Consider the following 12,741-nt stretch of genomic DNA (forward strand, 5'->3'; position numbering starts at 1 on the left):
CCAGGACAGGTTGACAGTATGTTGCACAGCTAACACATAGAGACAAACAACCAATAACACTCACATTTGCACTTAATTTGAGCATCATCAGTTAACCTAACCCCATGCAAGTCTTTGGGGGGTGGGAGGAAACCAGAATAAGCAGAGAGAACCCACACAGATACGGGGAGAACACACAAACTTCCACAGAAAGGCATCCGGTGAGATCTCTCTTGCTGTGAGGCAACAGTGGTAACTACCATGCTGCTCCCACACTGAAAAAAATGCAATAGGGTGGTTGTTGAATCTGCATAGAATTACTTCATATATCCAGCATGACTAATTTAAATTTCACATCTAAACATATTTTTGTCTTTTAATTTTCACATATTCTTTAAGAATATTCATTCTTTTAGAACAAATCATGTTGAAAAGAAACAAGTTAGTCGTGTTTTATCCTCAAGCTCCGCCCCCTGGAAAGGAAAAATCGGCTGCACTGTCCGCCATTTTTGTCTCTCGCTTTGGAAAATCTACTACCATCTGGAGTTTTACACTTGAAGGTAAATAGGATTTTAAAGCTAACACACCAGTGAGAAAGAGTGTAGACCCTTTATATATGTGGACTTTTACTGGGGTGTTGTTATTTTACAGGTATGTGGGCTGTTTATCGAAAACCATGAAAGGCCAATGTTAGGCTCCAGTTAGCTAATGGTAACCGAAATTATGCGATAAGCAAATTAGTAATTAACATATATAATGTGAGTTAATATTGTTTGTATATTCTTTCAGTCTAAATTAACAGACTATTACAAACTTGCATCGGTGTCTGTAGTAAGTGGTGGTACCTGCAGTGTCTTAACCATTAAACAAGCTAATGTAGGGCCGGGATATGACTAGTTTGTTGAAACATGTCTGCTGCCAATGTGACTGCTCACACACGGTAACATTACCAGCACATAGCCACAGCCGCTATAAACATGCTGAAAGGTCAATCTAGCTTCTGTAGTCAGCAGCTGGAAGACTCAACACAGACCCAAGATTCAGTGTAACGGTTATCTAAATGTTGTGTGTCCTGTTTGTAAGCCCAGAAAAAGAAATTAAATAAAATGACGACCTTGAGCTTCAAGTTAATGTAAGCGTAATGCTATAGCATAAAGCGACTAATGCAATGATGACGTTGTTAAATTAGTAAAAATACAGTAAATATATCCAACATGAATCAGTTATATTTTTGGTCTAAACATAATTAAGTCTCACGCCTTTCACTTGTTTTAGAAGGATGTTCAGTCTTTTAAAACCAGTCATATCAAAATAACAGAAAATAGTTGTGTTTTCTGTTGAAACTCCACCCCAGGGCGTGTTCTGCGAGGGAAAATTCACTGTGGCGGTCCGCCATTTTTTGTCGTTGCTTCGTTTACGTTTGGTGCTGAGCTTTACTTTGTCGAGGTAAACTGAAAACTACATGTTTGAGAGGAAACGAAGAGAACATCCATTATATGGGGAAGTTTTTCTCATGAATTCCTGTTGAGCAACATAATGGAAAAAACAAGTCATTCCTTAAGTTAACTAACGATAATGCTAGCTTAAGCTGCAGGACAATATTATGTGCATTAGCTTTTTTTCAGTGTGTGCCCAGTCACATTCGCTTGTTTTTTCTCAGTGAACACAGACTAACAAACTCGTGTCCATTTAGTTAACTGGTTGTACCTAAAATGTTTTAGTTAAACAGTTAAATAAGCTAGTTTGCCATGGGGTGGGCTCTGTTGGGGGGGGGAAGATTTGCATATGTTATCTCACATTCTGTAAGGTAAATTTTCTGGAAAGGTCAAATTAACTAATTTAACTAAGTATTAATGAAAGACCTTGATGTGTATATGACAATAATAGATGTAGTTTCTGGGTCATTTGGCAGAACTGCAAAATGGCCAGAAGGAGGCAACTGCTGTGATTGCAAACAGGCTTTGGGTGGTATGGAAGTAAGGGCAACTATGGAACTGCTCAGCAACATGGGACCCATAGCTAATAAATAGTAACATGACAAAAAATAACAACTTTGTGTGGATGTAACCTTGTGAGATTTGAGATTTTGACAGCATTTTTATGTGACAACTTGTCTTTTTAGATAAATGCAGAGTTTAAGCGCATTACCACCATGCCACTGCAGTCCAGATTACTCTCGCAGATAGATGTGCTATCTGACAAACTCATAAAGGTCTTCAAAAGGCGAGGAGGACAAATAGGAAGAAGACTGCAGAACATTCTGGAGCCCACGGCCCAGGTAAGAAAAAAATAATTTGTGTATACACTTTAGGGAAAATAATAATTTTAACAAAATGCTGCTTGTCACTCTATGCCAGGAGTATGTTGAAAATCACCTGGGATTTTCACAATTTACCATGGGTGCGTTTTTTGTTTTTGTTTTTTCTTTTACCTGCATCAGAACGATGTGTGGAGTTCATAGTTGAACACCTCTCTATGCTCTGACAGTATTCTGCTTCTTTGCATGGAGATTTCACTTCATGCATTACCTTTTTAAGCATTCTGAGGACTCAAATCACATGCTGTAATGAATCCATTTTTGTTCACCTAATGTGTTAATGTTAACATTTTTTGGAATAGTGACACAGATTAAAATAAGATTTGGTATAATGTTCTTTGACCAGTGTTCTGTTTAATTAAATTTTGGAATTCTGCATTTTCTAGGCCACAGATGAAGCCATTATCCAACGATCTAATAAGGAAACAACCATGGGAATTTACATCATAAAGTCAAGAGATGCCAATGGCAGCCCTGAGGACATCGGGATAGTCCTTGAAGGCCAGAGAGTCTGGCAGGATTTGGATAACTATACCCTAGCAGCTGCAGTGCTGTTTGGACTAATGTACACTTTGAACCTCACCTACCCACTGGAAAAGTATACCTTCGAGGTATTATAGAAACTGGTTATGGAGCTCAAAAGGAACAGCCTTTCAAAGAAGGCCCAGGTTCTCAGGACCAGACTGTACGATTGAACAGTTTTCCAGTTATGATGTGGGAACAACATGTTTACCTCTTCGAATATGTACCATCCTTTCTTTTAAGCCAGCACTGGTAAAGTTGCAGTACATAGTGAAACTTATTTTTCTGGCACTTTTCAACTTGGGGCCTTTATTACTGCAGTTTTCACTTTTCAAGCCATGGTTTTGTTTTGTTTTTAAATTCAAACTTTGAATGTCCATTTTTCTCAATGGAAATGGCGCCTTGCACCAATTTCACCAATTTGCAATTTTTTTCCCAAGGTGCACCACTACAAACAGATTGCATCGTGTAGTATTAGTGATTGTGATGTTTAGTGATAGAAGCAAGCCAATACTAATCAGTTTAGGTCTCTTGGTTGTGTGCCTGTGGGTTATAATGTTATTTTAAGTCTCTTCTTTGTGTCATTTTAATAATTACACCCCTGTTGCCATATTACCTTACCTTATGGTTCTTACATTTAAAAAACTATTTTTTACATAAGTGCGATGTCACAAGGCCCCACAATGTTGAATTCAGGTTCCAGCAGATAACTTTGAGGAATGTTGTGGAATGTTTTTCAAGAGATGCATTGTACAAATATGACTCATGTATATTTTGGAAGCCTGAATTGAAAGTCCATTTTTACAACTGTGTAGTATTTTCAAAAATACAGGTCATTGTTCAAAAATGTTTTGCTTATTTCTTTGATTGAGAGAAAGTGTACAGTACATACAGTAAGATCAGCCTTAATTTAGTTTTATTTATTGAACACTCAATTATATATTAGATTATATATTATATATTAGAAATTTGTTATAAAATAAAATAAGCTTACCATAAAATAATCTTGTCAATATAACACATAGTAGTCCAATACAATTAACACAAAAAGTTCATGTCTGATAAACAAGTGGTTTCTATAAATATTTGACCGGAATGAAAAACATAACAACAACATAAAAAAGTCATGTTCGTGTTACCAGAAAAATGTGTGCAGGTATAACATAAAAAACTAAGGTTAACCAAACATAACTTAATTTCGTGCAACCGCTTACAATAATTTTTTTATGTTTATCCCACTGATTATTTTTTTCAGTGCACTTTTTTCTGCATTCACACAATCACTGATGGATCGAAGGGATTTATATCTTCCCCAAGGGTACCTCGACACATGGACAGGAGGAACCAGAGATTGAGACCTTGTAGTTGGTAGACAATCCACTTTACCATTTGAGCCACAGCCAATTCAAATATTTCAACTATCTTCAGTTATTTTCCATTGATAAAACACGCCGAATATCCGCATTTCACTTTTATTTCTTTCTTTCAGTATTTTGCAAGTAACACAAATGATTGTCAAAGTCATTGTGTGTCTGACCCTAACATATCCATTTAGCTAACTTATTTAAAAAACTCCACTGTTTGTTATATAGATATATGTGTGTAACAAACTCTGCAGGAGCCTTTTAATAGCAGCAGACATTTGATAAATAAAACATGCTTTAGCTGCCTTGAGCTAAAGAGGTAAAATACAAAAAGCAAACAGTCTGAAGAGAAGCTTGGCAGTGTGTTCATTTGATTTTTAAAGTTTATTTGCATATGCAGATTGGTTGCACATAATTGGTTGCCCAGCTTTTGATTATTTTGTATGTCTGGACTTCATTAATATGTTTATAATTATTCAAAATTGATAATAATGATCCAAGATGCCCACTCCTGTATTGTATAGTGGAAGGAATGTTTTTTCTTCTGGACACATGGGAGCAGGTGTAGTTAGAAGGGAACAAAGAATTGTTTGCCAGATTGTGATTGCAGAGGATGATTCATTTGAAAGTACATGAACTACCAGCCAACAGCACGGCTGGTGATGCTCATCCTTTACTCAAAACTCAGCCAATGAAGTAGCTCAAGGCTGCAATGATATCTGAAATAATTAAAACTGAACAGTTCCCTAGAGCTACTGTCAAAATTGTCACTTCCATCAAATGTTGCAGTATCAGTGGGCGCAAGGTCATAGGGTACCTGTGCCAAAGGCGATTCACAAGCTGAGTTCTTCTGATCCTGTGATTATGTTATACCTCAAGGCAGCTGTACAGACATTATTTCAAACTCATTTTTCTAATAATACAATGTGCGCAAACTGCTCATTTATACTTTTAATATTCCACGTTTCACCGCATCCCTGAACCTCACTCAAAACCATGGCAGAAAAGAAATGTCAGTGTTTTTATCTAGTGATTTACTTAATTTACCTTCTTTAGAAGTAGTAGAGTGAAAAGGCTGGTAAAAAGGTTATAAACTTCACTTCCACCTTTAAATGCTTGATTGTTCTCCTATTTTTGATGATCACTACTTCCAGTTTGTCAAAGCTGCCTTCCCCTTCATCTCGCACCTAATGGGATAAAAACACTGAACAAACAACTAACAGTCTGGAGCGAGTTCAGTGAGTGTTTATATATACTTCAAATTTGGTCACATTTGGTTTTTTTTATCATTTGTGTTTCATCACCTTTAGAGGCCTATTATAATAAATGTCAACAGTGCTTTCACAAGCAGCAATCCCTCCAGTCCCTCTACTCATGTTTTTAGAGAGAACAAATAACAGATACTACAAAATGCTCTCACTTCTCTGGAGAGTCATCCAAGCTACAGTAGCAGCAGCAAAAAGCCAGACAGATATCGCTGCCTTCTTAATTGAGTGCTACCAAAATAGAATCAAAAACAACAGCGGTTTCAGATAATTTAATGCAATATATCCTCCTTTACCAGGAGGGTAATTTCCTAAAAAATAGATAGTCACTATATAACGACTCTTACGCCACTTTCACATGTATTCCGAAACCCTAAACCTTTTTTACCAAACAGAGGCGCGTGTGAGAATATAAATGCTCATTGCTGTTAGTTCAGACATTATCCGGTTTTTAATCTGCCAACTCTCTAGCAAAAACTCTGCGTGATGCACTGATGTGCCAATAGCACAGTTAATAGCCTGGTGCATTTACAGCCAGGAATTGGGTGTCTTCTGCTTCCTCCCACAGAATCAAACTGAATATTTCCAGTAGCGTAAACGCCTCTGAAGCCGATTATTTCCTGCTGTCTGCTACATGCGAGAAAGAACAACTGTAGAAACCATCCTGACATGATTGTCTCAAAATTGTCTGAAGTTAAAGTAATGTGTAACTTCAAAGTGACTGTGTTTTTAATTTTGATTTGAATTTCACACTTTTTTCAGTCATACGTCATGTCACTCGTTTAAAGGAATTGCAATTTGTTCTGTCTTGCTTCTTGTCTAGCTGCTGTTGTAGGGCTAAACACTTGAACTACTCGCCATTCAATCACAGTCTAACACAGAGAGGTAGATAACCCTACAGATTACCCTCACCCTATAAGAAATTTAGAAGGATCAATTTACTGAACATGCATGCTTTGGGACTGTGAGCTCCACACAGAAATGCCTTGTTGCTGTGGACAATACTGCTAGCGACTGCACCAAATGACTGCCCTTGTCCTCAGACCCTAGATTCAATCAAATAAGAGGAAAAACACTCAAGAAAACACTGAAATAAGAAAGACAGAAAATTAACACAAGAAAATTAAAGTGAACTAAACTGCATTCGAATGAGGTCCACTGAAATTAACTGAAGGGAAATGCAAATAAGTGGAAGTAAAGTGAATGAGGTTAAATGAATTAAGTTAGTGAACCAAGCTCAGTAGAAGAAAAGGCAAAAGAAGACGGTTTGAATTTAATTCAAGAAGTTTAATGAAGGAAGCTGAAGTAACATGTAATGCTCTGGTCGTTCTTCTGGCAGTCCTAGCTGTGTTTGACAATATTTACACCACAGAAAGACAAAGGCTGTGTGCAGAGTGATGCAGCAGTTTCCTGTAGGGATTTAGTGCTTACACTTGTTAGAAGCATGGCAGATGGTGTGTCCCTATGAGGGACATTAACATAATGAGAGATTCAGGTAATAATGAATGGAAAATTATGAGAAGTGTCAGTGCACAGTCTGAATAGTGCTTGTACCTCTTGTGGAAACATATGTTTTAGGTTTACTTTTTTATCTATGCTAGATGCTTTGAGGATGGCAAACACAGCATCACAGTCAGCCCACTTTGGCACTGCTTGAAATTGTTCATCAACTGTCTGATAGTTGATGGTTGTAGAAAATGTATCTCAGTCCTTTGAGGTCATCTAGTACCACCACCAAAGTGTTCAACAAGTTATTAGCTAATATAAGAAGCTTGGACAGCAATCTGCATGCATTAACAATGTGGGTGCAATGCATAAACATTCCTGCTTGTTAGTACCAAGTAACGGACTAACATGAGAATTTCAAAAATATGAGAATTACATGCTACTGCTAACCATTTACTTTTTAAAAAAAATAATAACATCACCCTTCCTGAAAGATCCCTTGGCCCAGTGGGAGGATCCAAGGATTTTTTTAAACAGAGTCTAAATGCGTTCTCTTCCTATTAGAAGCAATTTTATTTCTTCTTTTATTTCTGTTGGATTTTTTTAAACTATATGAATATATGATTCTAAAACCGTGCACATACAGCTAGGCCCTTATGAAGAATGCACCGAAATATCTTTTTGTAATTTTGCCTCTGTATACTACCATAGTGGATTTTAAGTGAAAGTGCAAACTTTCAGCTTTAATTCAAGAAGTTTACTTACTGTTTTAGAATAACAGCAATTTTTATTGGCTTTTATAGTCTTGCAATTTGTCCTCCATTTCCAAAAGCAACCAAAGATTTGGACAGCTGACTGAGAAACAGGTAAGGCAGCTTCCTTCATGATTTCATCACAAGTAGGCAAAAGATCAGGAGTTGATTACAAGTATTAAACTTGCAGCTTCAGATATTTAGGTCTGAAACGATCCCAAAAATCCCATAAAGTAGGGATGTACCATCCAGTAAGGCCTGGAAGACCCAGAAAACAGTTAAAGTGAATGATTGCACAATTCCTGCTAAAGGACACTTTGGTTTGTTCCTCTTACTGGTCAAAGTATTCATATACATTCTTACAACACTTTAAAATATTCTCTATACTCTAAGAGTAAACTCCAGCTTTCACACAAGCACCGCTGCTGCTTTGTCCACAGCTGCTGCGGTGCTTTCGGCCTGCATGTAAGTGTTTAACCTTTTCATGATTTTCTCATATCATCGTTTGATCTATCTTTTCTAACATCAGACACTCCTCTGCCACTCTGTGTTTGTGATGTTTGCAGTGTGACCCCTTTCCTGTGAATACTTGGAACTAGACTGATAAATCCATAGCTGATGCACTGAGCTGATAACCACCTTTATATGTCCACTTAGCCTGACTGCTAATGTCAGGGTAAGTGAAGCTAAATAACGGAAAGATATCCTGGGCATATTTAACTTGCTCCCATAGTACCAGGCTCAACTAAAAAAGACTAAATGCAAACAACCACAAAAACAAAGCAAACAGCAAAACCAAGATGTAAAGCTGTCCGCCCCCGTGGATGAATTATGTCAATTGCTTTTGGTCTCTTATTAGAAATTCCAGACAATGTAATATTTGTTATTTACCGCATTGCTTCCTCTTTCATTGACTTTCTTTTATCAAAGGTTTGCTCATAGTGCTTGCTGCATCATCAGTGGCTATCACTGTCAAAAGGTTTAATTGTCTTCTATCTATTTGAAGACAATAATATATTCATCATAGTGACAATCGCTAAAGGTGTTAAATGAGTTGACGTAGAGGAAGTGTTAGCCAGAGCTGCCTGTGCCAGAGACAGAAAGACCTTCCCAAAAGGACTTTAGCTTCAGGATAATACATTTCTGCATAGTCACTCCTAGGATACTGTGGCATGACTGATTAACAAAAATGTATACTCGATGTCACCTAAAACAAATAATTCAGAGGAAATCCATCTAATTTCAAGTCGGTTTTAGAGAGCGTATTTAACTCAATTTATTCATCCATCGTGGATGGGGCTAAGAGATTAAGTCAAGATGGAATTGCCTACAAAGTTAAAACAGTGGGCATCTCTTTCAGAGCATTTAATTTAAATAGCATAACTGTCTATAAATGCTAATGTTAATGATGAGGTAATGGGTGCACATTTAGTCCAGTCTTTTGTAACTTTATTTAGAAAAAACTGTGAGATGGAAAAGATTGTCCACTGGCTATTATGCAAAGTGCAGATAAGTGTGAAATTATATTCATTGTCCTTTCCTTCCCTTTGTTATGGTGTTTACCTTTGATACCTTTTCTTTATATTCTGTGTGAGCATAATAAATAAAAACACTTCATAACAAGGGAGTTTTTGCAAGGCTCGAGAACTTTTCAAACTTTAAGATTACACTTCAGATAGCACCACAAAAATCTCATACAGTTGCCTTTCATTATCAGTGTTCATTATCCAGATTAGAAAAGAGAGGAAGGGAATTAAATTACTAAAACTCATCATGGATTGTCTTCAGTTCTTACCATACACTTGGAGCAATAATCTTTATTAGCAGCTGCCAGCGTTTTGTGGCTCTTCTTGCCTCAGGTTTTACTGTCTGGCTAATTGAACTAGCTGGATGCAGCCTGAGAGGAAAAACCTGCAGACTGCTCAGTACAGGAAAAGCATATTATCTCCTCTTCCAGCCCAATTATTATGTATGCAATAAACAAGACCTCTAACCCAGTGGTAATTGTCATATATAGATATTTTTTTTGAAAGGGAGAATACAAAAGAAGAAAGAACACTGCATTGTGTTGGATTGTGTCAATCTGACATTCTGGTCTTAATAGTAATTCTTCCTTATTTAAAGTGAACGCTCTCATTTTTATGAATCTATTTGTCATTTTTAACTCATGATCACAAAGCCAGTAAAGACCATGCTCTCACATGCAAGGTATGACTTCTCTGTGTATCAAGCTGAATATGAATTTATGGACTTCCATCAGTATAAAAGCATTTTCACCCTCATATGTTATTTTTCCAAATATGTATTGTGACAACCCCAGGACATTAGGTGTCTCTTTTGGATTTTGTGTTGTGGTTTGTGCTGTGCTTTGTTCTGCAGGAGCTGATCGAGGTAACTGGCTGCACGACCTACACCTGGGCCCAGTGAGCCTGGCTGTTAAAGCTTTCTTCTTTCTGCAGCGGGTCTCTCACTTGCTCTCTGATTCTTTTTGCTTACCGGCCTGATTTGGACACCAGCTTCACAGGCTGGATCAGCTCAGCTACAGCAGGTGTTTTTGAGTTGTTTGTGTTTCCCACAGACTCTGTACACACCCATACACGCTTTACACAGCTGAACTGCTGACACACACATTCACTTTAATTATGTTCTGCAAATACATCACCCTTTACTAGTTACCACCTCATTCAGTCTCTGTCTCTTTTGTTGCAGCCCGTGAGCCAGGTTGCAAAACAATATTAATGTGCAGTGCAGGCAAACATTCACATGATTCTCCGCTGCTCATTAGACAACTTACAATCTTTGCACTCTCTGAGTTTGTAAGATGCAGTCATGATTCTGTTCCTCTTGACCCACTGAACAAATCAATATTTTGATCTGCCTTTAAAGCTTTGACTGAAGTGACATACAGACTGGGAACAGCTTAGAGCTCAGTGACTTCAGGTATTAGATGCTGTTTAAATTGCAGACTTTGTCCCTGACAAAGATTGCTAATCAGCATCTAGAGTTCATTTTTGTATTTAATGTTTTTTATTCATTTGCTTCTAAAAATCCTCTCGCTGCTTTCCAATATGATTTATGAAAAAAGAAAAAAATCCACAGTTAAAACACCCATTTTAGTTGGAAGAAACTTTACTTTAATTCAAGTGTTTGTTCTGAATACATAACAGCATTCACTTGAGATTACATCACAATAGCCATGTGCTGTGCAGACTCAAATGCCTCATGCCTTTAGGTGGTTACATAAACCTGCAAAGATGAAGCCTATTTCTTCAAATTCAAGATGACAAATAGGTGTAGCCAGCTAGAATGAATAAACATTTGTCTGGTATAAACAGATCTGAGTCTGAGTATGGTAAGAAGATATCTGAGAAAACACTGGAGGTCGTAAGAGGAATGCGTCTGCCCGATGATGCATGTATCCCCTTCTGCGCTTGGTAACAGATACCAATCACAGGATGACTGCGTCCTTCTAAAGATTTTACAGGAGGCAGTTTAAGGTATTTTTAGCTTGCTGAAAAAGCATTGCATTAATACTTTGCAGTAAAAGTTGTTGGAGTTGTGTATAACTTCGATTTCTCCAGATCAAAAAGGACTAAAGCATTTCAAACTGAATGACAGAAATGTCAAATATATCTCTCTCTATCTATCGCTCTCTCTATATATATATACACACCTACAATGATGTCAGTTAGAGTTCTGCTCTATACACTGGGCTGAACGATGCATTCAAGTGGAGTAAGAAAAACCCCCTGAAAAAAACATGCACCATACAAATTTGTTTTTGAGCTGAGATTTGATCTGTAAGGTAGAAGAAAGAAATGCAGCTGGTCTGTTTGACTGTGTTTGATGCCTGTGGTCAAATTTCCATTCGAATTTTGGCCAAATTTAAACAGAAAATCTGCACAAAGATGATGAATGCATCCATCACCCTCTCCGGGCATTAGCATCTTGTTCGATTGGGATAAACAGATGGTGGTGCTAATTCTCCAGCCTTTAAACGACTCCAGAACAGGGAAAACAGGGAAATGACGCAATTAAAAGAACAACCAATCTTAAGGAATTGTGATCTCTATGTTCATTTAAAATGCCAGTTTCATACAGCTGAAATCTCATCACTCCACAAAAATCTGATATTTTGCACTCTGTTAAGTGGCATGTTGCATAAATTTTTTTTTTTAACAATTTGTATAAAAATGGTAGGCTGAAACATTTCCAGTGTCGGGCAGTCTCAGGTTTACTTTGTGTGTTTTCTTTTCTGTTTAACATAATTACAAACCTGTATTTTGATTTGTCATAAGTTTTTTATTCAGGATTCAGTGATTTTTAAACATACCATTCTTTCTTTTGTTTCCCCACAAACCTCATCTTTGCCGTCCTGTCTTCAATCTTCATTCATATTATTTCAATAGAGATGGAGATGACAAGTACAGAATAAAAAGTGTCACAGGAACAGCGGTCAAACTTCGTGTACCCTCTTGAGGTGCTGAGGATGTCACATTTTTAGTGTTTTTGCCTTTATTGGATAGGACAGACAGACAGCACCAATTGAGCTATACTGGTGTCTAAGCATGACTTTTATTAGCTAGCTGAAACATATTATGTGTTTTAACATCAGTATTCTCAGTATATATTTCTGCTAAGTGTCTTTTTTAAGAAAAATAAACTTGTGAAAAGAACCTGGGATTTGAGGGATTTAATGAGGCTGGGAGGAGTCGTAAAAATAAAAATAAAATAAAATAGTTTCGATTGCTTGACACTGCACCATGTGGTTACATCCTGTTTAAACAAGCAGGTGATGTGCTGTGAATTTGATGTACTTGCACTACAGGATCAACAACCACCTGTGTAGCATATGAGGGTATTTTCTGTGTGAGATGCAATGTAATTCTCACCATGGCAACAGGACAGAGCCCCTACCACCAACCACTTCACCCAAGATGCATAAATGAGGCAGCACTGCTTCAGAGGAATTACAATATTACACAGTGTAAGAATTTCTAAAAGCATTTGTGGTGGCAGATTTCTTTTCTCATGTATTAATCACATATTTAATTATATCACATTAGTTATAGTAATATCACTTTCTCACTTTACCA

General features: G+C 37.2%; 1 protein-coding gene across 3 annotated transcripts; it reads left to right on the plus strand.

Moving 5' to 3' along the window:
- Positions 1-303: 303 nt before the first annotated feature.
- LOC147316012 (uncharacterized) lies at positions 304-3,743 on the plus strand. Of its 3 annotated transcripts, none has more exons than XM_086259125.1 (3): positions 304-630; positions 2,102-2,257; positions 2,683-3,743. In XM_086259125.1, exons 2-3 carry the CDS (start codon positions 2,132-2,134, stop codon positions 2,914-2,916), a joined length of 360 nt encoding a protein of 119 aa, XP_086115251.1. In that variant the 5' UTR covers positions 304-630; positions 2,102-2,131; the 3' UTR covers positions 2,917-3,743. The 3 variants fall into 3 exon arrangements, with proteins under 3 accessions (XP_086115251.1, XP_086115249.1, XP_086115250.1); XM_086259123.1 differs by having other exon boundaries at positions 305-539; XM_086259124.1 differs by lacking the exon at positions 304-630 and adding an exon at positions 1,334-1,425.
- Positions 3,744-12,741: the final 8,998 nt, after the last annotated feature.

This window comes from Aulonocara sp. 'chitande type north' Nkhata Bay, linkage group LG13 (genome assembly GCF_057382095.1).
Source record: "Aulonocara sp. 'chitande type north' Nkhata Bay isolate Kocher_YH1m ecotype deep benthic linkage group LG13, A_spYH_male_GT1.1, whole genome shotgun sequence".
NCBI classification, from domain to species: domain Eukaryota; kingdom Metazoa; phylum Chordata; class Actinopteri; order Cichliformes; family Cichlidae; genus Aulonocara; species Aulonocara sp. 'chitande type north' Nkhata Bay.

Excerpts from the sequence above, each read along its gene's own strand:
- LOC147316012 (XM_086259125.1), top strand. The coding sequence starts at position 2,132 with ATGCCACTGCAGTCCAGATTACTCTCGCAGATAGATGTGCTATCTGAC. Across the intron at positions 2,258-2,682 it reads TTCTGGAGCCCACGGCCCAG|GCCACAGATGAAGCCATTAT; the intron begins GTAAGAAAAAAA and ends TGCATTTTCTAG.